This window comes from Cryptotermes secundus, unplaced genomic scaffold (genome assembly GCF_002891405.2).
Source record: "Cryptotermes secundus unplaced genomic scaffold, Csec_1.0 scaffold106, whole genome shotgun sequence".
NCBI classification, from domain to species: domain Eukaryota; kingdom Metazoa; phylum Arthropoda; class Insecta; order Blattodea; family Kalotermitidae; genus Cryptotermes; species Cryptotermes secundus.
In genome coordinates this window covers 1143670-1166400 of record NW_019734310.1, presented here as the reverse complement: position 1 = coordinate 1166400, position 22731 = coordinate 1143670, and the positions used below count along the sequence as shown (strand labels likewise).

The 22731-nt window shown below is 37.3% G+C and overlaps 1 protein-coding gene across 6 annotated transcripts in view; it reads right to left on the bottom strand.

Moving 5' to 3' along the window:
* LOC111868451 (transcription elongation regulator 1) overlaps nt 1-22731 on the bottom strand; it is a 46306-nt gene that overhangs the window by 7397 nt on the left and 16178 nt on the right. For 2 of the 6 annotated variants that reach the window (XM_023859095.2, XM_023859094.2), the window contains exons 7-18: nt 22311-22443; nt 19686-19778; nt 17231-17546; nt 15822-16096; nt 14750-14904; nt 13858-14066; nt 11601-11751; nt 5114-5464; nt 4788-4994; nt 3722-3876; nt 2190-2298; nt 213-290 (exon numbers count right to left, since the gene is read on the bottom strand). In XM_023859095.2, coding sequence (XP_023714863.1) covers nt 213-290; nt 2190-2298; nt 3722-3876; nt 4788-4994; nt 5114-5464; nt 11601-11751; nt 13858-14066; nt 14750-14904; nt 15822-16096; nt 17231-17546; nt 19686-19778; nt 22311-22443 — 2232 coding nt within the window. The remainder of the gene's footprint in view (nt 1-212; nt 291-2189; nt 2299-3721; nt 3877-4787; nt 4995-5113; nt 5465-11600; nt 11752-13857; nt 14067-14749; nt 14905-15821; nt 16097-17230; nt 17547-19685; nt 19779-22310; nt 22444-22731) is intronic. The other 4 variants (XM_023859098.2, XM_023859097.2, XM_023859096.2 and 1 more) reach the window with 3 other exon arrangements.

Genomic DNA, 22731 nt, shown 5'->3' with positions numbered 1-22731 from the left:
TGAACCCTAAACAGAGTTGGTAGGACCCTTTGAACGGGGCACCAGCCCGTCACAAGGCTGCCACCTACACACAGAACAAGACAAACACAAAATAAATGCACAGAGACATCCATGCCTAGAGTGGGATTTGAACCCACGACCGCAGCGTTTGAGCAGATAAAGATGGTTCATGCCCACTGTGCAGCCACTGTAATCGGCAATTTATTACATACCTGCAATAATTCTCTAAAATCTGCTTTGGCTGCAACTAGCTTGTCTTTTATATATTCTTTGAATTCTCGTTCACATTTCTGGAAGAGAGAGAAAAAACACAACTTTATTCCTCAGCTTTTGACATTCTATGAAGGAATCATGTAACACCGAAATAAAACTAATGCACTGCCTTATTCCATCTTCAAAATAACTGAATTAGTTGCACCCAAATAAAATATTACACAAGTTAAACATCACATAACCTTATATCTTGTGAACAAGTAACCACACATGCTTCTGAAGGCCACTTAATGTGATGTAGGTTACTTCTTCCTATCTTGCATAACTCAGAAACACAACAGACTAAAAAACACCCATGTACTTTTCAGAAGACTGTTCAAAACAGTATTGTTTTGAGAGAAATAAATTCAGCACCACCACACTTCCAATTTAAATAGGAGGAAAAATAAGCATAACATGGCAATATAAGTCTAATACATTCATGACTTTCCTATTGGCTAAAGAGTTCAATTACATGTACAGGGCAAAGTGGAAAAACTGAGGCATAGCATCTTTTTTATTTGGTAATGATGTCATTATACACACTATGACATTATCTGAAAACCGAGATAGCGGAACCAGAGTAGACATTCACGCTAGGCAATGACTCGGTACACAGGTTCCCATGGCAATGAATACATAAGACACAATCAAAGCACTGCTGGGCTATTATGATGGAAACCGCATTTTCTGCTGAATCCAACCCAAGGCTATATAACAAGGAACCAAGGCTGACTGAATTAGAATACTGGGAGTTGCTTGAGATGGCAGTCAAAGATGACTGGGAAGAAATGTGCAAAGAAGACTTCATGTGTGCTGCAGTTATAGTGAAAGTGGTGTAATTACTCTGCTGAACTCTACTGTTAGGATATAACCAGTGAAGACAGAGAACACTGTGTGTGTGTGTAGAACAGTATTAGCGCTGTATTACTTCTAGATATGAGCTGAGTTTGTAAGTGCAATAAATCTAATCATCCAAAACAAACTCCTGAAACAGACATGCATCCCCCCTAAAACATGACAATACTTATTTTTTAACAAGTCTGCATCACATCTCAGAACAGCAGTTATGTAAATGAAGAAAATCTTGTGGCCTCCTTTACTGCTACAGGATATCTCATTAAGTCTGGAACCACAGGCAATGGTTCAGAAGCATAAATATATCACCATGTATAACAAAATATACCATACAGCAGGCATGGGGGAGATGAGAAATATAAACAGAATTTTGGTACAAAAATTTGAAGGAATGACGCTTCTTGGAAGACCCAGGAATATAAGGGGCAGTCAAATGAAAACGGGTTACCACGCATAACTCACACGGCGCACAAGTTGGTAACACTGGAATTTGCTTATGGTATGAACATCTGGTGGGGACTCAGGAAATCACAGTGACAATGTGCCCTTGCACACTAGTTGTTTCTTTATTGCTCTGGAAGCCTTCAGGTTCCTTAAGTGTGGGGAATTTAAATGGCTCAGCAACTCTTAGCTTCCAGAGAATTCTAATTCATGAACTCAGTGCAACAAATTACAACATATCCTAAAGATGCAAACCTACTTGACAATATAAACTGCCATACATAAAAAAAAAAGACTACCAGAGTTAACTATGTAGCATCTACCTTGATATTAGGTAGCCAGTTTCACTGTGTAAACAATAATTACTGTCAAATTTAAGTTTTTGTTATATAAATGAGGCTTGCAAAACCATATTAACAAAATACTAGCTTAGAAAGTATAAATTAGAATACATTATAATTAAATACATTAGTATAAATAATAATTTACTACTGTACGTTTTATTTCGCCAAATTGCTAGTGACGGGCAACTAGAAACTTATTGAAATGTTCAAACTGTTANCCTGTGGCCTGAGTCGCCACGTTGCTGCTGGGTAGGGAGGGGGTCTCCGTTCCGCAACATGTTACAATATATTTACCCTGTCACTAGAAGAGAACTTGCTGTATCTTGGATCATCTTTAACCAATTTCTTTATCTCCTTCCAGGAACTAGTTAATGTCACTTCTCCTGTCTCATCCAACAACTCTCTGAAACATAAACAAGTTAAACATACTGAGTTCTGAGGTAACAATGAATATCCACAAATATATACTCCACCTCAGCAGACAAACTTCTATAGAGATTTCAATTCAGACCTTTTTTTTCAAAATGGTCTTACAGTACTAAATAGCTGCTAGCACAGTTGTGTGAAAAACTGTTTCCCATGATACAGAATTAAAGATCAATGTCAGGCATTCATATCTACATCAAATTGTTTTACTGGTTTAGAGCCCTTCATTGCACATATACCTAATTAAATGGAGTTTTCAACAATGTGCCCTCCTTTCACCTGCGTCATAAATTGTTGTGTTTAAAATATAAAGTATAATGTCAAGTTGTACTTGACAACCACCACAATCCTTTAAAAAATCATATCCAGTCTTAAATACTGACAACTGCTTCTATTTGCATCATCCATCTGCCATGGTCAAGGCTCGATAAAACCCACGCATCTGCTTGTCCATGAAGAGTGAAAAAATAATGCTAAGGAATGGGAAAACTGTTAAACATACTGCTTAATGTTAATCTTCCCTCTCCTCTTTTATTTCTCCACAGATGTCAAACAGTGAATTTGAAAAGGAAACAACTTTTGTGTACTTGTTACATGAGGGACAACAGGCATTTTTATGAGCCCTTGTGTGTTACGTGATGGTATACATACTGGGGAAAAGGCATTTCAACAGCATTTGCAGGTATAGTTTCTCTTGTGGAAAGTGTCTGGTGAGCATAATTTTTGTCTGACTGGTAAACTGAACCAACACTGTTGCCCCCTTGCTGATTATTTGTACACTTCTTCCTTCTTACTTACCAACTGAACTGCCTCAACAAATTTTCTCCAATGGCTCAATTTGAAGTTTTTCTGTACTTTAATAAAAATGCATGCAATTTTATACTACCAAAAATTATGCAATAAATTTATGCAGAGTTCTTTTACCCGATACTATACTCTATCAATTTACAGATACTGTGACATGACAGATGAAGGCTGGAATAATTTAACAAGATGTCACCACTGCTAGGCAACGGCATGGTAAACACATTTCCACAGCAATAAATCAACATGTAACAATGGAGGACTGTTTGGAAGCGGTTATTTCCTATGCGATCCGTGTCAAGGATATAGAGCGAGGACCAAAGTTGGAGGTCAGAGTCAGCCATTAGCAGTCTTGAGTAGCATTGTTAGCAGGTGTTACCTAGCAATGACTAGTCAACAAACAGAAGACTTTACGTGCGCTGTAGCTGTAATGATCTATAGATGTGTAAATCAGTGAGACTGCTATAGTTATTCATAGTTACAAGTTATAAGTGTTCAGTAAATCCAACCATCAATCCAAAACCCATGTCTAGTCACTAATACGTGGCAATGTGGCATCCCTACTAAATATGGCCTTCACACTCTCTGCCACTTACCTGAACTTTTCCTTCTTTTTCTTAGCCAATTGCTCAATATGCTGGTTGAAAAGCTTCTCCTTCTCTTCACGATCCAACAGTTCAGCTAGTTCCCAACGATGATCTTTCCGCAGCTGTCGCTTGGCTTCACGCCATGCCAGCTCTGCATTGCGGACCTATATAACCAATGGGGTCAGATTCATATATGCACTTTTGGTGAAAGGTCTGACAAAAATCTTGTACTCTTCTCCAAGTATAATTAGAATGATCAAGTCCAGGAGGATGAGGTGGGCAGGGCATTTAGCATGAATGGGGGAGAAGAGGAATGCATATAGGATATTGGTGGGGAACACAGAAGGAAAGAGACCAATGGGAAGACCAAGGAATGTGGGTGAACAATATTCAAATGGACCTTAGAGATAGGCTGGGATGGTATGGACTGTATTGATCTGGCTCACGATAGGGACCAGTGGAGGGCTCTTGTGAACACGGTAATGAACCTTTGGGTTCCATAAAATGCTGGGAAATTCTTGAGTAGCTGCAGATTTGGCTTATCCTCATAAGTAAATAAGTAAGAAAGTAAGTCTGACAAAAGTAAGAACAGTAAGTCAACATTAACACATGAGGATGTTTTATTTTACAACAGCTGCAGTAAATTGATAGCATTTGCCAGAGAATGTGCGTGCAGCCTTGTTTTGAGTACTTGTAAATTCCAACATATGGGATTAAATCTCTTATACAATACAATTTAATTCACAATGATCATCTATTTCACTGTATACTTCCACACTCGTTAAGAACTTCATGCCAATAAGAAGACTTCAGGATTGTCCTTGTGTCCTGATGGTTACAGCAAGTAGGTTGTTATTGATGGCTGATTTTCTTGTATTCATTTCCTAATCAGAATATCAACATTTTCAAACTCAAATTCGTTTTACAAAAGAACCAACACAACACCACATGAAGGAGTCCTCAAATGAGGCAAATGTGAATACACACGTCAACACCCAGAGTTAATTTTACATATACATACACAGCAAAGAGTAAAAATTACAGTGATATAAAATGTAAATCTTTCTCCACTTACCAGATCAGCCAACAAAGCATTGAAGTGTTGTACAGCTTCATCATGTTTATGTTGCTCACGTTCTTTGTCACGATCCCGCAGATGTGTAGCAAGTGTGCGCTGTACTTCCTTTTCCCTCTCTCGTAAACTTGCCTCCATACGAGCTTGTTTCTCCTTATCCTTCTGCTCCTTTTCACGTTCATCATCAGAGTTGTTTACATTCTCATCCTGGAATCAAACACAAAATTAACGTAATGTTGCTAGGCAATGAGAAACACTGCAGAGCTACAGAAACTAGAAAAGCCTCAAGGAAAAATAGTTCATATCAAAGATAAATATTCCCTTACCTCACTTACATCATTCACATCTCCTTCCTTTTCTTTCTCCTTTTCCCTCTCTTTCTCTTTTTCTTTCTCCCTTTCTCTTTCTCTTTCTTTCTCCCTGTCTCTCTCTTTGTCTCCTTTGTCTTTACTCTCCCGTTTGTCTTTGTCACGTTTCTCTCTATCCCTCTCCTTCTCACGCTTGCGTTCCTCCTTCAAGGCCTTGACATATTCACGAAACCAATCTTCTCGCGCAGAACTTGATTCCACTGCTTTATAACGTGGATCCATATCAAGTCTCTTCTTCACATCACCCCAGCGCGAGTGGCGATCAATATCTGCATGTTCTCGCAAGAGAGCAATGAAGTCACGTTTCACCTGGAAACACCGCACACAAATCTTCAGCTGCATTCACAGATGCAGGAAAGGTTCACACAACCCGCAAAGAGCTCCCATTATGTTCGGCACTGTCACAGTAACATGCGTATCAACCATTCACTTCAAAAACATGACACGATTATTACACTGGCAGATTTAAATACTTAAAAGTGGAGATTTTCCACTAATGAAACACAATTCCTTTTGTGTCACTGAATATACTAGACAGAAATTAAGAAAGAACTTAACACCTTTAATGTAAATAATAAAATTCTAAAATCCACATCACAATGGTAATATCACATTCTACAAACAGAATAGAGAAGAATTCCAAAGAAAATTTTAACATAAATCCAAAATGATGACAAAACATAAGGGAACCACAATTAAGATGGAGGGACCAACATAATCTTGAAGAGAACGTAACAGACCAAGCATGGCCTAATCCATAAAGCACAACAAATAATAATGAATTTTTACTGTTCAGAAAGAATTTGTGGTCCCAAACTTCACTTGCACTGATTAAACAAAGAACAAAATCATCACACCGAACATAAAGTCATTATGTCTTTCATTTACCGAACAGGACTTTAGTACATCTACCACCTTAAAATTGAACAGGCCTTATGTGAAAACAATTCTGCATTCAAAACACAACACTTTATTATATATAGGTCACATTAAGATGTCCCTGAGCTTAATTAAGCATCACACCATGAAGACGGATTGTGGAATGCAGATACAGCTCCATGCATTCATAACCTTGGTACCAGATGGAGATAAATGGTCTGCTTCATCTCCAGGGAAATAATCCTTCGTACACATTTGACAAGAGGTTGACTAGAGTCTCACAGCCAGTCTTGACACTGTGAAGACGAAAAATCTCTTTCCTGCCAGGAATCAAACCACGACTCCTTATTTGCCAAGCCTATAGCATAGTCACTATACCAACTGAGCTATGCTTTTCTATAAAAAGTAAAATGAAAATTATAAATGGTGATACAATGGCCAAGGATGACATGAAGAGATAAACGGGAATTAGAAATGAGATTGGCCATAAAACAAAAACCTCAGTGGCTGAACCAAGTGAAAAAGTAAGAAAGAAGTTGTGAATTATGGAGAATCAACCATAAGAAAACAGAAACATGTTTCAGAATTTATGTACAGGAGTGAAAATGAGGGAAAACAAGCATAATTATCTAAAATGAGAGCTGTGGAAATGTGTTTGCACAATGTATACACATGTCTGATCCCATCAGTCTATATTTTAAAATGTATATCATCAGTGAAGAATCTGCAGGGACAGAAACATGCTTGAATTATATATCAGTGTTAGCATAAATGACTTTAATTTCCATTACACCTTACATGCCACATCAAGTTCCTTATCGCACCAAGGGTGATAACAAATCTAACAGTCTGTAGCATGGTATTGCAGAGTTTCCAAAATGTCGTTAAGTTGCAATAAAACTGGAACATCACATAAAATCATCATGGAGTCTACCCTTGAGAGACCAAACATAAAACAGTTATGTAGGTGGGAATTGGCTGAGCTGATGGTAATTGGTTTTTGGGATGACTTTGCTTAAGTTTAACAAATTCTATGTAAATATGAATTTCTTGAACAGATGAAACAAAAACTTCTGTAGGTGTTGATGAGTCAGAAACAGGAATCTACTCATGATCTACTTTTACAACATTGCTTGTCATATATTAGATACATATGCTCATCCATTTTACAGGATGTAGGCACCCAGGCATTTTGCATTCTGAAATTTCAGAAGAATTGGTATGGGGATATTTCTGTTACTGTGACAGAGACAACATGTAAGTGAACAGTCAAATTTCTGCACTTGAACATTCCTGCAATAAAACATCAGATTAGGATACGTCAGAAGAATTACTAGCTAATAGAAATTGTGACTTCTTAATGTGAGTTATATCTGTAAGAAGATATCTTGTAAATGCAGATGCTTCAACAATAACTTGGTTTCTTCATCACTTATCTGTATGTGTACAGCTTCCAAACTTACATTGGTGGCATTAATTACAGATCTTGTGGAAGCAAAACTTTCTGTCTTCTGTAAAACTTTTTACTCCATCACAGAGATGTGAAAACTGACATATATTTTCTCTCTTTAGCAATATTCTACATTTCTGTGTTTACACTATTCATTTTACATTTACTTCATTCACAGAATCTAACAGTTATGTTCATGTTTCCTTGCAACAGCAAAAGATCCAGAACTTAATAAAACTCATAAGCTGAAAAAGAGACAGTTATTATTAAAAGTTTGTTAAGCAGGGCTCAAGCATCAAAGTTTAATGGAATCATGATTTGTCAAGTGACACAAAGCCAGGGAAACTTTAAAATGCAAAGGAGTCTAAAACTGTTACAGACAAATACTTTTCCCACAGACTTTCACTGAACTCATCACTGTTAACAAATCATGAATTATGCCAACTTCAGAATACAGTTACATTAAAAAGCAAGAAATTATTTTAAGAGACTGAAATTTGAAATATGTACAACATACACACTGAGCCTTGCTTTCAGATTTAACATTCAGCAACCAAATCCATTTACTGCAGTCTTCAAAGCACGTACATTAAAATGTGTTATATTTACCACCTAAAATACTCAGATTCTATGGTTTCTGAAACCTCCTATTACAGACTGAACCAATCCAAAATCTATTTTATTATTACATCTGGCTCAAATGTTACTGTCTTCAGGCAATCTAACCAGGCCACATCTGTCAACTACTAACTATTTGGTAATACCAGACAGTATCAGAAAACACTAAACAGATAGTTACCACTTCTGAATGTGGCATGATTGCTGAAATCGCTTATCTTCCATCAGCAGACATTTGTTCTACCTGGCAAAATTGCAACTGTAGCTGTAAAAATTACATATAAAGGTCAAGAAATTAACAGTATCACTGCCAGATTCAGCAGTGCTAACTAGTACAGTTTATCTGCAGCCAAACCAAGAACCGATCTTTGAAAACAGTGTGACCATCAACTTCCATGTTCAAACTGTGGCCTCAAGCCAAGCTGGAGGAGCCAATAATACAAATACTCATCTTATTTTTAATTATTAAAACCAAAAGTTGATGTTTGCTATACCGTGTGTGAACAAAACTAGTACCAGCCAGAGAGTAGGCTACCGGTAGGTTCGGGTTTGGTCAGCAAGCCTTGGCAGGCAATGTTTAGGCTGGCGTCGTGACAGGAGCGGGTCGGACGCTTGCTGGCCACTTCTTGAAAGTGAATAGAGTTAAGTGTTAAGTTAGTTAAGTCAGATCGACTACTCGAATAACCTCGGACACTAGTAATATTAAAAGCATATAACCATTTTAACTATCATCATAAGAGGCCACAAGCCTTATACTCTGATCATCAGATCATTGAATTTATTTCTTTATTTTAGCAAACCAACTTGTTATCAGAAACTGCAGCTTAAACAGCAAAAAACATATGCAACTTCTCCAATTGTAAATGTATGTCATATGCAGCTACTTTTATTTCAAATGTAATTACTTAATCCATGATTTGATTTCTCTATTTCCTTCTCATACAATGTAATCTCATTTTAAATAAATATAGACATTAACATACCACCTGAAAAGAAATGGTTACAATCTGGCAAAACAATACATTTCCTGGAAGAAAATTTGTCAAATTCAGAAGCACAATAAAAACACTAAAAAGAAACACAATTAAATACATTCATTCCAGATACAGAGTCACTGATGAATGAAATGAACGAAACAGTTGTGAAGTGTCTCTTTCTTCAATAGAACTACTGTTCTTAGGATATGTAGAACACAACAATGATTGAACAAATAGTGAATCACAGACTACTTAGGTCAACTTAGACGTTGTCAATTAACTATATGGACAGAATACCTACACTGCACTTCGGCACTTCCTGCTTGTGTCCTCTCACTTCCATGCAGTTATTAACGTTCTCTCTCTCTCTCTCACTGCAGAGATCAATATTATAGCTCAAATAATAGCAAATATGGAATGTTTAACCATTCTGAGTCTTCTATAACCAGAATTTGGAACTCCTATTGTAACATGTTATTCGATTAACAAAAAACAGTTCATTACATTCGTAAGACTGATATGATATATTTCAAATTGAAGTTCTTTTTTCCGTTTATTCTATTTGTAGTTGTTTCAAACACAGTATAACTGCAATTTTACAGCCATGTTGGCAGTACATCATGCTCAATTCAGATTACATGCTGAACAATTATATTACTGTAAATCACTATTATCATGAGAACTACTTTTATCATAAATCTGGCTGTATGCCAAATATTGTGATGTACTCTTTAATTCACAAATTTATATTCAATATGAATCTATTAAATACTGTGCTTGTTACATGCTTCAAGTATTATCGACTTACTGGCTGTGTTTTTAACACACTAAATGATATTTAGCCAATGCAACACAATACTGCTGAATCTTCTTACAGACAATTACATGGAAACCTTTCATCACTTCATAAATTTTATTTTTTAGCGGCAGAACAGTCCAGCATGAACTTCTGACATGACATACGAGTCATATTTCACTGTCATCACAACCCTCTACAAAATGGCAAGATATGAGGGCCAAGGAGTAATAAAAACAAAAAGAAAAATACAACAAATTTGTTACAAATAATGACTGTTGGATTTCACTAGACTGCCCTTGCAAAGGGGACTTATACGAATTACAATTTTTATACAACGCATACCCCTTTCAATACATATAGATATCAGCAATGCAGCCTGTGTCACTGCCACCACAGTGAGAACCTCAAACCTGCATGTGCTACAAGCTGTCGGGTCAATTTCATTTTGGCCTGCAGTGATCCCATACAACTCTTCCTTTACCCTACTCCAAACTAAAATGTCATTTCTTTTTAAGACCAGCTTATCATGCAAGCATACCACATATAAATCTAGATGTTATTAAAATCTATAACCCTTACATGAAAATATTTCTGTGTACTGCATAGGGAAGAAAATGCCCGACTGAGTAGTGTGATTAACTTTTCGATAAGAGACATATTTTTGAAATAGCTGTATGTATGTATGTACGTACTCCAAACCTGAGTATACATTTCTAGAGGAAGACAATTTCATACAGGGTACCGCTTCTTTTAGAGTATGATTTATTTACATATTCTCACAACACAGCAGCAATACTATTTAACATGGTACCATCACAATATTCTGCAGCTGTGCATTTTTTCAATATTTCTGTGGGTTTTTTTTGGGTGTGTCCGGCATGGATTTTCATGCGGTTGCTAAGAGAAACTGAAAATGCATTACATAAAGCACTGTACTCCCTTTATGTCAAAAATTCAACTTGGAAGCTCCTGGTGATGAGGCTGTGCAGTTCTAAGGAAATAATAAAACCTCCAAACAAATACAGTTGTGAATTAGAAATAAAGTTGTCAAGCCTAAATATTCTTGCTATGCATGGCATTTCAATTCAGTTTCATACAGGAATTTGAGGTGATTATAAAGCAGCAAACTAAAAACTGTGCACAATTTTGAAAACACTGCCAAATTTTCATTTCATTACTCCCTTTTTTTTTAGTTTACTCCAACACACAATACAAAAACAAACAACAAATACAGACTGAAGCATTAAATAATCAATCAATCAACTGATCATACCATCTTAATTTCATGTCTAGCTCTGGGGTCCTTATTTTGTCTGCAACTGAAGTCATCTCACCACTATACATGAAGTTAAAACTAAGTCACAAGCCATTAAATTAAGAGCATAAGAGTTGTATTAAAAAATAAGAAAACTGGAAAGACTATGATGCTTGCTTTAAGAAAAAGGTGTCGCTCTATTCAGTGTATTCATGGTTTTAGAGCCTTACAGCCCCCTTTCAATTGTATAATACTGAGCATTATTGAAAAGATAAATTTTAATATTCTAAACATTACATTTATTTTCATTTCTTTTGTACACCAATTTGTACATTCTGAACAAAAAGTCAGACACAATGCATTAAAGTCAAGAAAATTCAACAGTATTCTGCTGTAAGAACAATGGCTAATATTCATCTGTCTTGGCAGGAGGAGGGGGAATGTAGGTATGTTCAGAGTAGCCTTACCTGCTCACGTCGCATCACCTTCTCCTCCTTCTCCCTTTTCCTCACATCCAGCAAGTACTCATTAAATAAGCTTTCACGTTCGCGCATCTTCTCTATGTTTCTAAACCTTTCATCTTTGCCATGCTTTTGGGCAAAGTCACTGAATGAAGATCTGTACAAGAAAGAATTATAGCACAACTTCAACCACTAAGCACAAGTTTTGTCTGAAACATCAACTCTTATTCATATGAACAAAAAACTGCTATGTTTTTAATTTTAAGGGAGGAACATAGACTGAGGGTGTCTGAGAACAGGGTGTTGAGGAGAATATTTGGACCGAAGGGAGATGAAGTGATGGGAGGCTGGAGAAAACTGCATAATGACGAGCTTCATACCTTGTACTCTTCTCCAATTATAATTAGAATGATCAAGTCAAGGATGAGGTGGGCAGGGCATGTAGCACGAATGGGGGAGATGAGGAATGCATATAGGACATTGGTGGGAAAGCCAAAAGGAAAGAGACCACTGGGAAGACAAGGCGTAGGTGGGTAGACAATATTAAAATGGATCTTAGAGAGATGGGATGGTGTGGATTGGATTGATCTGGTTCAGGATAGGGACCAGTGGAGGGCTCTTGTGAACACAGTAATGAACCTTCAGGTTCCATAAAATGCTGAGAATTTCTTGAGCAGCTGCAGAATTGGCGGCTCTTCCGGAAGGGTTCAGCTCCATGAGTAAGTAAGTAAGTATATGTTTTTAATTGAAGTAATAATCTACTATATGTTTCAGTTTTTGGTGAACCATATTCCAGTTGGGTATAATATAAAGCTGTGGGAAATTATGAAATAGCATGTTTAACTTTATCTTGAGATGAAAGCAATACAAACATATTATAACGAGATAAAAAAAAGGACCACCTCTGTGGTCTAGTAGTTGGAGTTCCTGGCTACAGCTCCACAGGTCCTGGGTTCGATTCCCGGCGCTATCAGATTTTCTGAGAAGTAGTGGGTCTGGAACGAGGTCCACTCAGCCTCGTGAGGATAACAGAGGAGCTACTTCAAGGAAATAGCAACTCTGGTCTAGAAAGCCGAAACTGATGGCCATGGGAGTCATTGCTCTGACCACGCAACGCCCTGTGTGTGCTAAAGTTGGCATCAACTTCACTGACAAGCAGCAGTCACTCGGTCAGTATAGTTCGCTTGCGGACTAAAGCCACAGAGTTTGTTGTATTTAATTAAGCACGGAGAGGTTGAGGTATAGCTTTACATGCCCTTAGACAGAACAGTCAGTTACAACCTCTTGCTGCTTTACCCCTAAGGAAAATGTCTGTGGTATCCACTGGGATGTCCTGAATGTGGTGGTAAATCAAAGAACGCTACCAACACCAAACACAGTTGCTGCTAGGTTACCAACTTGCAATCTATCATTTCAAAGCCATTTATATACCTACACAAAGATGATTCCCACCGAAGAATGCAAGTACCTCATAAACTCTAATAAGTTGGGCATAAAACCTAAGAGATGGGGGCAATTTCCATATCAGAGCAAAAGATACTGTCAAAATGAATGTCAAGTCAACAAAAATGATTCCACATTACAGAGTAGCTGTGTATTCTTTCTCAAACTCCAATGTTTTCACTGTTACAATGAGATAAATGCAAATATTTGCCTACTGATGTTTGAAGCCATTTAAATGATTCCAGGTTCTAAACTTCCTATATCAAGCATTCACTGTAACATCAGTTTTTCTTGTAACGAATCTTCCTATAAAGGAGTTCCATTGTATTATATGAATGGTGTATGGTATCCTTCTTTGTAACAGTAAAATCATATGCATTTCAAGCCTTACAGTTTGTTGGTCCCAACATTATTTGTAAATGTTAATGGGTTTTATATTTACATTACTCTACATGAAGGCAATGCTTTCAGCATGAACTGTTATATTCTGCTACTGTCAACAGTAAACTTGCCTGTAATGGTTGCCCTCCATAGGAGTTATTTAACATACTATTTAACTTCATACTTTTCTTGAGTTTAGTATTATACCCATGAAGATGACAAAATTGAAATATCCAGGATAAATAGTTCTAGAAGAGAACATAGCCTCCTATCAAACACCACTGTTTTAGGTATATATTATATAAAGCAAAGAATCAATTGAATCAAATCTTTTTTTTTTAGCTGTTCATGGAGTTAATTCTTGGCTATGTAGGTCTAATGATAGCATTCATATAGCACACACAGTATGAGTATATTCCTACAAAAAAATTTAACTCACTTTCCATGCAATCCTGCTTCCTCCATCAATCGCCTGAATTCATCTTTACGTTCCCTCATTTTATTTCTTTTCTCCCTTCGCTCCTCCTCAGCCCGTTCCTTCACATATTTCTCGAACACCTGCTTCCGCTCCTTGGATGTTAGGAGGAGATACCTAGGGTCAAAGACTATTTTATGCAGTTCCTTCTCCCATGTGCTAAAGGCAGAAACCTGAAATAATCAATAACACAACTATATCTCCACAATAAATAGTTAAGACATTGATTTTTCTTTCATACACATAAGAAGTATTTGTTAGAATTTCAGGTTCATCCATCTTTACAGTAGGGAATGACCTCTCAAAAAACTAATTAAGTGCCAATTATTTCTTCTGGGATATAATGCCATGTAGTCTGTTAGAAGTCAACTGCTGTTTCAACCAACATGTTGCTTCCATCTGCAGGGTCAACAAATAAGACAAGCATGAAATCAGCATGAAGCAGTTAGCAATCAGACTTGTAAATAATTATCGGCACTCCAAAATCTGTAGCTTCATTTAGTGCGACTTGTTAAGAAAACTGACACACCTTTCTGCTCAAAATCATTATCACACAACCACAATCTCTGACAACAGATGTAACAAACTGAATATGCAACCAAAGCCATTCCACGTGTCCTCGTATTCTGAACTGTTATGCCTTGAGTGTAGTACTGACTTTTCACCACTAGTGCACTTTTATTGCTATTTTTAAATCCATTGTTCATTATGGATACAAAAGGATGATGCTATCATAGAAAAACTCAGAATTACCCAACAGGAGAGAGAAAATCTGGCCTTCACAGTGGGAGGTGAGGGGAGGAGGAACACAGGCTAAAACAAAGAAATAAATGAACTCTGAGAGTTCATTAAATACCTCCTTTTCTGCCAGCATTTCTTTAAATGACTTGATGCGTATCTCAAGAGGTACAATGGCTCTTTCCCTGGCAGCCCGAACCTCTGCCTCAATAGCTGCTTCTTTTCCGATATCAATCTGCTTCTTGTCAGGTTTTGGCTGCTCCTTTGTCTCCTCTGAAATAAACGACAGTAATGGAACGTGGTTATCACCATACTTACTTACTTACTTATGTAGCTGAGCACTTCTGGAGGAGCTGCCATTTCTGCAGCTACTCAAGAATTTCCCAGCATTTTATGGAACCCGACCGTGTTCACAAGAGCCCTCCATTGGTCCCTATCGTGAGCCAGATCAATCCAATCCAAACCATCCCATCCTATCTCTCTAAGATCCATTTTAATATTGTCCACCGACCTACACCTTGGTCTTCGCAGTGGTCTCTTTCCTTCTGGCTTTCCCACCAATATCCAATTACCACCACAAGAACAACAAGATTTAAACCCAATTTAAAATGTTCCCAGCATAAAAATCTATCCTTGCAAAGAGCAATTCAGTGTAAAAACGTTGTTTTGTGTGGTGTACTACACTATATTATATCAAAGACTCGGCAAAAAACAAATATATGGAAAACTTATTTTCATTAAAATATTACAGCATTGTGAAATGTTATACCGAGGCAAATTTTCAAACAAGATACACCACAATTCCGTACTTGTGATCATTGAAACCGAACATTAAATTCTTAACTGAAGGAAGATTTAATGAGGGCTCAGCGATGTATAATTTGTAGCTGTATTCTGTTCTTTTCAATAAACAATTCACATTTTAAATTATGAGCATTTATACATTTAATTGAATAATCACTGTTTATTCCATCAGTTGGCATTTGCCTGAAAGGATTGAGAAAACCAAGCTCAAAACAAACAAGTCACATGCTCCAATATTCAGTTCAATCTTATTAGGGAGGGGGAAACAAAGGGTGTTATATTTATGAAAATATGGTATTTTAAAATCAGAAATTTATGTACACTCTTTAGAACACTTCTGCATTAGATCTGTAACTATAAGCAATATAAATACTTCCAATTCACACCTTTGACTGGTTGGTCATCTTTTTTAGACTTTTTGGAAGGTGTGGGATGATCTTCATCGCTACTATCAATGCTAGTTCCGGTTCTCTTCGTCACCACAGCAGAATTATTACTGGTCCCCGTTGTGGCCTGTGTAGTGTTTGGAGCATCAGGTGGGCTGGCCACCATCTTATCTACATCAGCACGACCCACCAGATCTTCAGGTCGCTCCCATACTGAAGTACGTGATGATGGATTGTAAAAGAAAACACGACCATCTCCTGTCCATACAACACACCTGAAATAATTTTATTTGCCTGAGCCTGATGGTTTCTGATGATGGTGTGTAAAAATGTCTGAAAGAAGTATACCTACAGCTGACTGTACACATTGCATTAATGAAGCATTTTTATACCAAAAATGGAATGATGTGCACCATACCAACACAGTTCTCACTGATGGACAAGTTAGAACATTACCAGTTTACATTCAATAAATTGCATAAACAAAGAAAGAAATTTCTCAAGGAAGTTTCCTTTTTCGTGTTATATTTAAGGTTCTCATGACACTGATTACAACTTCACCAGACTACAGGACATCAGGTGTCAGAAATAGTAATCTTAACATATTCCTGTGACATTGCCATCTGTGGTTTCGCCATGGACTTTATATACCTGTTGTTTTCCATCTGCATGAAGTTTTGCCAAATAGAATATGCAATGTCACGTATGTGTGGTCTTTTGTATGAGTACAAAAGAAAATGAGGCAACTGTATATGTTGCCACTGCCAGATGTAGGCAAGCATGCCAAATTTCCACTTGGATTAGCATACTGGCTTCAGATTTTATATCTTGGACACAAGTACATAGACATCTTTCACTAGCCACTTCTTTTGAAAAGAAGGGGAAAAGACTTTTACATCTTGAAGAGTTCTATCTTCTGGGATATAACACATGCAGTACATTGAAAGTCAACAGATGTTATGGAGGAACATGTTGCCTCCACTGTCAATGTTGTAGGGTTGAACTTGCTTCATGCTGATTTAACTTATTCTTTGACACTGAAGAGGGGGAGCTGAGGTGGTCCTCCAACACACTGGATGGCTTTCAATGGACTACAGGACATTATACACCAGAAGACAGAACTCTTCACAACCTCTGCTGTAAACACCTCAGATCCTTCTAAATCTTCATAAAGCAATTCACATTCTATGTGTTTTACCCATCCACATCAAAATATTATCAACAGCTACAGAAAAGAAACAATATATTAAAACAAAAGACTATTTGCTTGTGACCACTTATACACTTTTATACAAAATGGCAACATAATCATAGTTTTGAATGGTTTTTTAAAGTGTGTTATTTAACAATGCTTTCAGTACTGACACTACATAGCATTTCAGCATTTATATATAAGTCAATTTTCTTACCATGGAGTACCTGGAACAGGAGTACTAGAAACAGGTCTTGATTTGTCCTGTGCCTTTTGCAGTTCTTTGGCTCGTTCCTCTTCCTCTTCAGATTTCTTCTTTGACTTTTCCTCTTCAACTACCATTTTTTCATCTTTTTCATTGTCGCTTTCTGGCTCCTTTGTTGCATCACCATTAGTGATAGCAGTTTCAGCAGCTGCAGACTGACTAGGAGGCTCAGGCTCACCATCTGATGATCCCTTGGGACTTGCAGCAGGTGGAGCTCCTGCCGTACTAGGAACAGTTGAAACACCCTGAGCAGCAGCAAGCTTGGCAGCTGTGGAGAGCAAATTAAGTTATATAATAAGATACAGGTTGCATGAATTTTGCAAGCCGATGAGTACCCACAGCTCGTGCTGAGAACTACAGCAAATGGCAAACTGCAGACTGGCAAAGATACCGAACAGCTTCTAGTAGCAAAGGTTACTATTTCCAAGATTTTCTTCTAGAATTTGACTATAACTTGGGCTACTTAAGATCCTGTGCTTAATCAGACATTTATGGCATTAAAATAAAAATATCTGTATTTCAAAACATTTACTGATTTTATTACATATTTGTTTCTATTAAATTATGAAAAATGATGAAATATTGGTTTATTTATAACTGTGTCTCGTGCCAAATACTGGTCCCATAAGAATCACTGTTAACTAGTCACTAGCCACTATTTACATCTGTCCCAATATTTGTCTATGATTTGAGATCAACTACTATAATTAGCCTGGGGGTCCTAATTAAACATATACGGTATAAACATGACATGCTAGAAATTCAGCAGCAAATATTTTGCTGGGACGACAGGGGTCAAATTTTTGCAAACTGTACACAAAACTGTTTCTCATTTTGAGCAAATTACATATTTACTTGAATATAAGGGGGCACACAGTAGTGTATTCGGTTGAAGCAATATGCTACCAGCCGGAAGGTCACGGGTTCAAGTCCCGATGAAGTCATTGGATTTTTTTCAATTTACCTAATCTTTCCAGCCGCACTATGGCCCTGGGATCGACTCAGCCTCTAACAGAAATGAGTACCAGGAATATTCTTGGGGGTTAAGGGCGCCAGGCGCGTAGGGCTGACAAACCTTGCCACCATCTATGAGCCAACTGTCTAGGAAATGTGGGAACCTCAACATCTCACAACCTTATGGGCCTCCACAGCCTGTTACAGGGAGAGCTTTGCTTTACTTTATTTGAATATAAGAGTTGCACCACACTCAACACTTTCAGTTCCCATTCCCTGCAATTCACATGACTCATGTGGAGGTATGACACGTAGCAAAGATAAGCAGCGGCTGCACACACAGAATAACAGTGCTGAAAACAAGAAGTAGCCGCTGCAGCACTACAGACATAGGGTGAGTAACTCTGAGAATTTTAATTTTTTAAAGAATTTTAAATTATAACTGAAGATTTTAAAAGTGCCGGTTCATAATATCAAAATTGACGAGTGTAGACAAAAAAGATAATGCACAAAGCAGACAGATACCAGCGAAGTAGATTCTGATAAATCAAAACCTGTTGGTAATGACGAAAAGAACAATTGTGAAGACTTATGGTTTTAAATTTTAAACTAGATGCAGTGTAACAGCTACATAAGTGCATACACCTGATGATGGCCGTTTGCGGCTGAAACATGTAGTGTAGAAGAGGGAAAGACAAAAGAACTACAATAAATTGTTGCACTTGGGACAGTGTTTATGTCATATTATCAAATGAAACTAATTTTAAGGAACATAACTTCCAATTTCCTGTTAGATGATCGTATAATAATTGGATCTGAAAGCGGTTATCATTCTCTTGCTCATAATGCTACTGTACCACATAATAACTGAACATAAATTTTATTACAACAGTTATCATCATAAACAATGTGATAAGTGCAACTCTTGACCATATTAGGGGCTTAGTTTCCACTTTCATTCATAACCTGCAGTTCTTCTATTTTATATTATATAAGTTGTTCAACAAAAATCTTGGCCAAAGAATGGATATTACTATTTTAGAGCATTTGTAAGATTAGCAGATCCATCCCACAACAAGGACTTATGACCTTTCCTTTCTGATTAGGGGCCACTGGTAAAACATTGCATTACATACAATATATCTTATGCCTGAAACTCCCAGGACTACTATAAAGGAACAATTCCAGCAGATGTTTCTGCTTTTCTCAATAGCTCTTAAAATATGGGATATGCTACATTGTAAACATTATCTTAATTTGTAATAAATATAGTTTATACTTACATACATTTAAACTTGATTTCTGAATAAACTTATCTGACCACATGCTTCCAAGAAAGCAAGCAAATCTACTGACTAACAATGCCAAAATTCTATGGACATAGTCCAATAAATTTCTACTTCATTATCAGAAGCATAGTTAACAAACTTATTATCCAGAACTGGTAGCTGACCAGTGTCATCAGTCTGATGAGCCCCAGGGCTGGTGCCATGAACTGAAGTAGCAGCTGTGTTCGGGACTGCTGACGTGGCCAACAACTTCACAGCTGGAGCAAGTAAACCAGGCCAAATGTAAAGAATAGTATTTCTTCTTGTTACAGTATGTGAGCAAATTGTATCTATAAAACTTCACACAGCCTGTTAACTTAACTATGATCAAATTCTAACTGAGAAACATATATCAATTATCACAAGCCTGAAACTAGCTTTTGTTAAGTATGGAATTGTGGGGGTGGCCAAACCACAATACTCAATGCAATGTAATGTGTGTCAATATGATTTGATTCTGTATTAAAGTGTTTTATTTCGATCTGCCATACTTTTTACCATACAAAAACATCGAGTTTTATCAATATTAATTATGGGAATCTACACCTTATAAACCACATTTCTAAAACTGTAATAGGTTCTTCTTCATGGTTCTCACCCCTTGTGATCTGCAATTTTGTAATTCTTTCATTTCTTGAATATTTCACTGCATCTTTTAATCATTATTATCAATTGCAAAAGTTACACAACAAAATGATATTCTTCCTCAGATATTACACTGATAGAAAAGATAGTGAAATCCTATTTCTCTGTCTTTTGCTACGTTATGTGATCTCCAGGAACACTGGAGCCATGTGAATGCATGAAACGAGATGCTGCAGTGCACCAAAGGTATAAGAATACTGAGATTAACAAATCATGTCTGTCAGTATGAATAAATAAATTGTTCTTCATCGAAGAATTATATGTAGAGTGGTTAATGACGGAGTGTGACATATAACATGGAACCCACTGCTGAGAGACAAATAACTGGCACTGTCAATTTCTGAACATTACATGCCATTAAATTCGAGGAAATTTGGCCAACCCTACAATGTGTTTCAGAACAAACATTGCACTGATAATAAACCTTTCCTCTGCAGAGTCAACAACTGATAATTCCTCCCAGACTGACGACATTCTTCAATCATACCTTTGTACTCTCACCATAGTAACAAAGAAAATTTTAAATATAAAATATCCTGTTAAATATGAAACTACAGTATTTACCTGAATGGAAGACAACCTCTCTAACATGATCTTCACCATGAAACAGAATGACAAAGAATAAAGCGATGTTATCCCTTTCTTCACCCCAACTTTTTATCTCTTCTTGTTGAATTACAGTTTCCAGTTCATAGTTTCTCTACCACTTCCGGCAAACTGGTGAATCCTGACCTTGGAAGTTTATTTCTGTCATTTCCATGCCACTTTTGGTGATACTTCAGGGAAACTCACCACAGCTCACAGTTTCTGATATTGCAAATATTTCCATCACCCACCAGACCACATGGTGTTGTAATGTGGAACACATCATCATTCTCTCTAGTGCCCCCCCCTCTGAACTGTTATGCTGACAAGATGTGGTGTGAAAGTTAGCACATTATATCTTAAAAACACCATCATACTAAAAAGTTTAAAATATTCAAAATTCTGCTATGTATTTCAAATTCAAGATGATCCTGCATTTTTAACTCTGAAATAAATCTTGTCCTTCCATTCGGGTAAATAAAGCCATCCTACTATATTACGATGGCTGCTGGCTTGCACAAGAGAGGTGTGAAGTTAAGGTAACATGGGAAAATGACAATGAATTGAGGTACTGTTAACAGAAGGGAGAAAGTTAACAGTGTAGCTATGGTCTGATAAGAAACATTAACTATAACTTATCACAACACATATTCAAGCAGTATCACTCATTAGTGCAGGGTGGAGTCCAATTGGGTTCACTCGGCACAGCGGCCACTGATTGGCCTATTGTAGCCTGCCCCGGGTGATTATGATGATGGAGAATTTGGTGGAATGAAGATTGGCAGGGGAAACTGATGTACTTGGAGAAAACCCGCCCCAGCGCCACTTTGTCCACCACAAATCCCACTTGACCAGACCCGGGATCAAACACATGCAGGTGCGGTGCGAAGCAAGCAACTAACCGCTTGAGCTATGGCGCGGCCCATATCAAACATTAATTTTAGCCTTCCATATCCACACTTTTCAATGGCCACCACTTCTCTTATATGATGAATTCCACAGTTACTTAGCAATGCTTTTTAAACTACATACATTACATAGTGTCTAATATCAGAAGGAATAATAAACAGAATGAAATCAATTATAGTCTATTTTAAGGTACAGCAACATTTACAAGGAAGGACAAAGAAAAAACATGAAAAATCCCAGTCAGGACAGCCAGGATTCAACAGAGGAGTGCTAACCAACTGCCTCCAACATCTGCAGCAATACTTTGGCTCTGCGCAATTCTGCCTTATGATTTACACAACAAAGGCAGCACACTAGAAAACCGTGTCTTCATGCTTGTTAGTATCACAGCAATAAACTCTCTGTATTAACCTATCTCATGTGTAGCTATCAGCAGAGTAACCCACCCACCATGAGAGGCAAATTTATGAGAACGGACTAGATAAAGATTCCTGAAAAACTAGAAATCATCAGCGTCCATAAAATAATTGGAAATATACTGTTAATATCTGCCTTACACATCATCACACACTTACAGAACATTCTTGTAAAGAATGATACCAAATACTCACTTTCCAGATCTTTCAGAGCCTGGGGCTTCTCCCAGACAGATTCACCAGCTTTGGCATTATAGTAATATGATCGCCCATCAGGAGCTTTGTGTTCTGTCCACTCGGCAGCTCTTGCAACTATATCAGGATCAATCTGAAAGTGAGTAAAACCCATATCTTAGATTCTGTCTACTACTTTAGGAGAGGTACCTTCATAAATTGTATTCTTCTCCAAGTATAATTAATGATCAAGTCAGGAAGGATGACGTGGGCAGGTCATGTAGCACGAATGGGGAAGAGGAATGCATATAGGATATTGGTGGGAAAGCCAGAAGGAAAGAGACCACTGGGAAGACCAAGCCATAGGTGGGTGGACAATACTAAAATGGATCTTAGAGAGACAGGATGAGATGGATTGGATTGATCTGGTTCAGGATAGGGA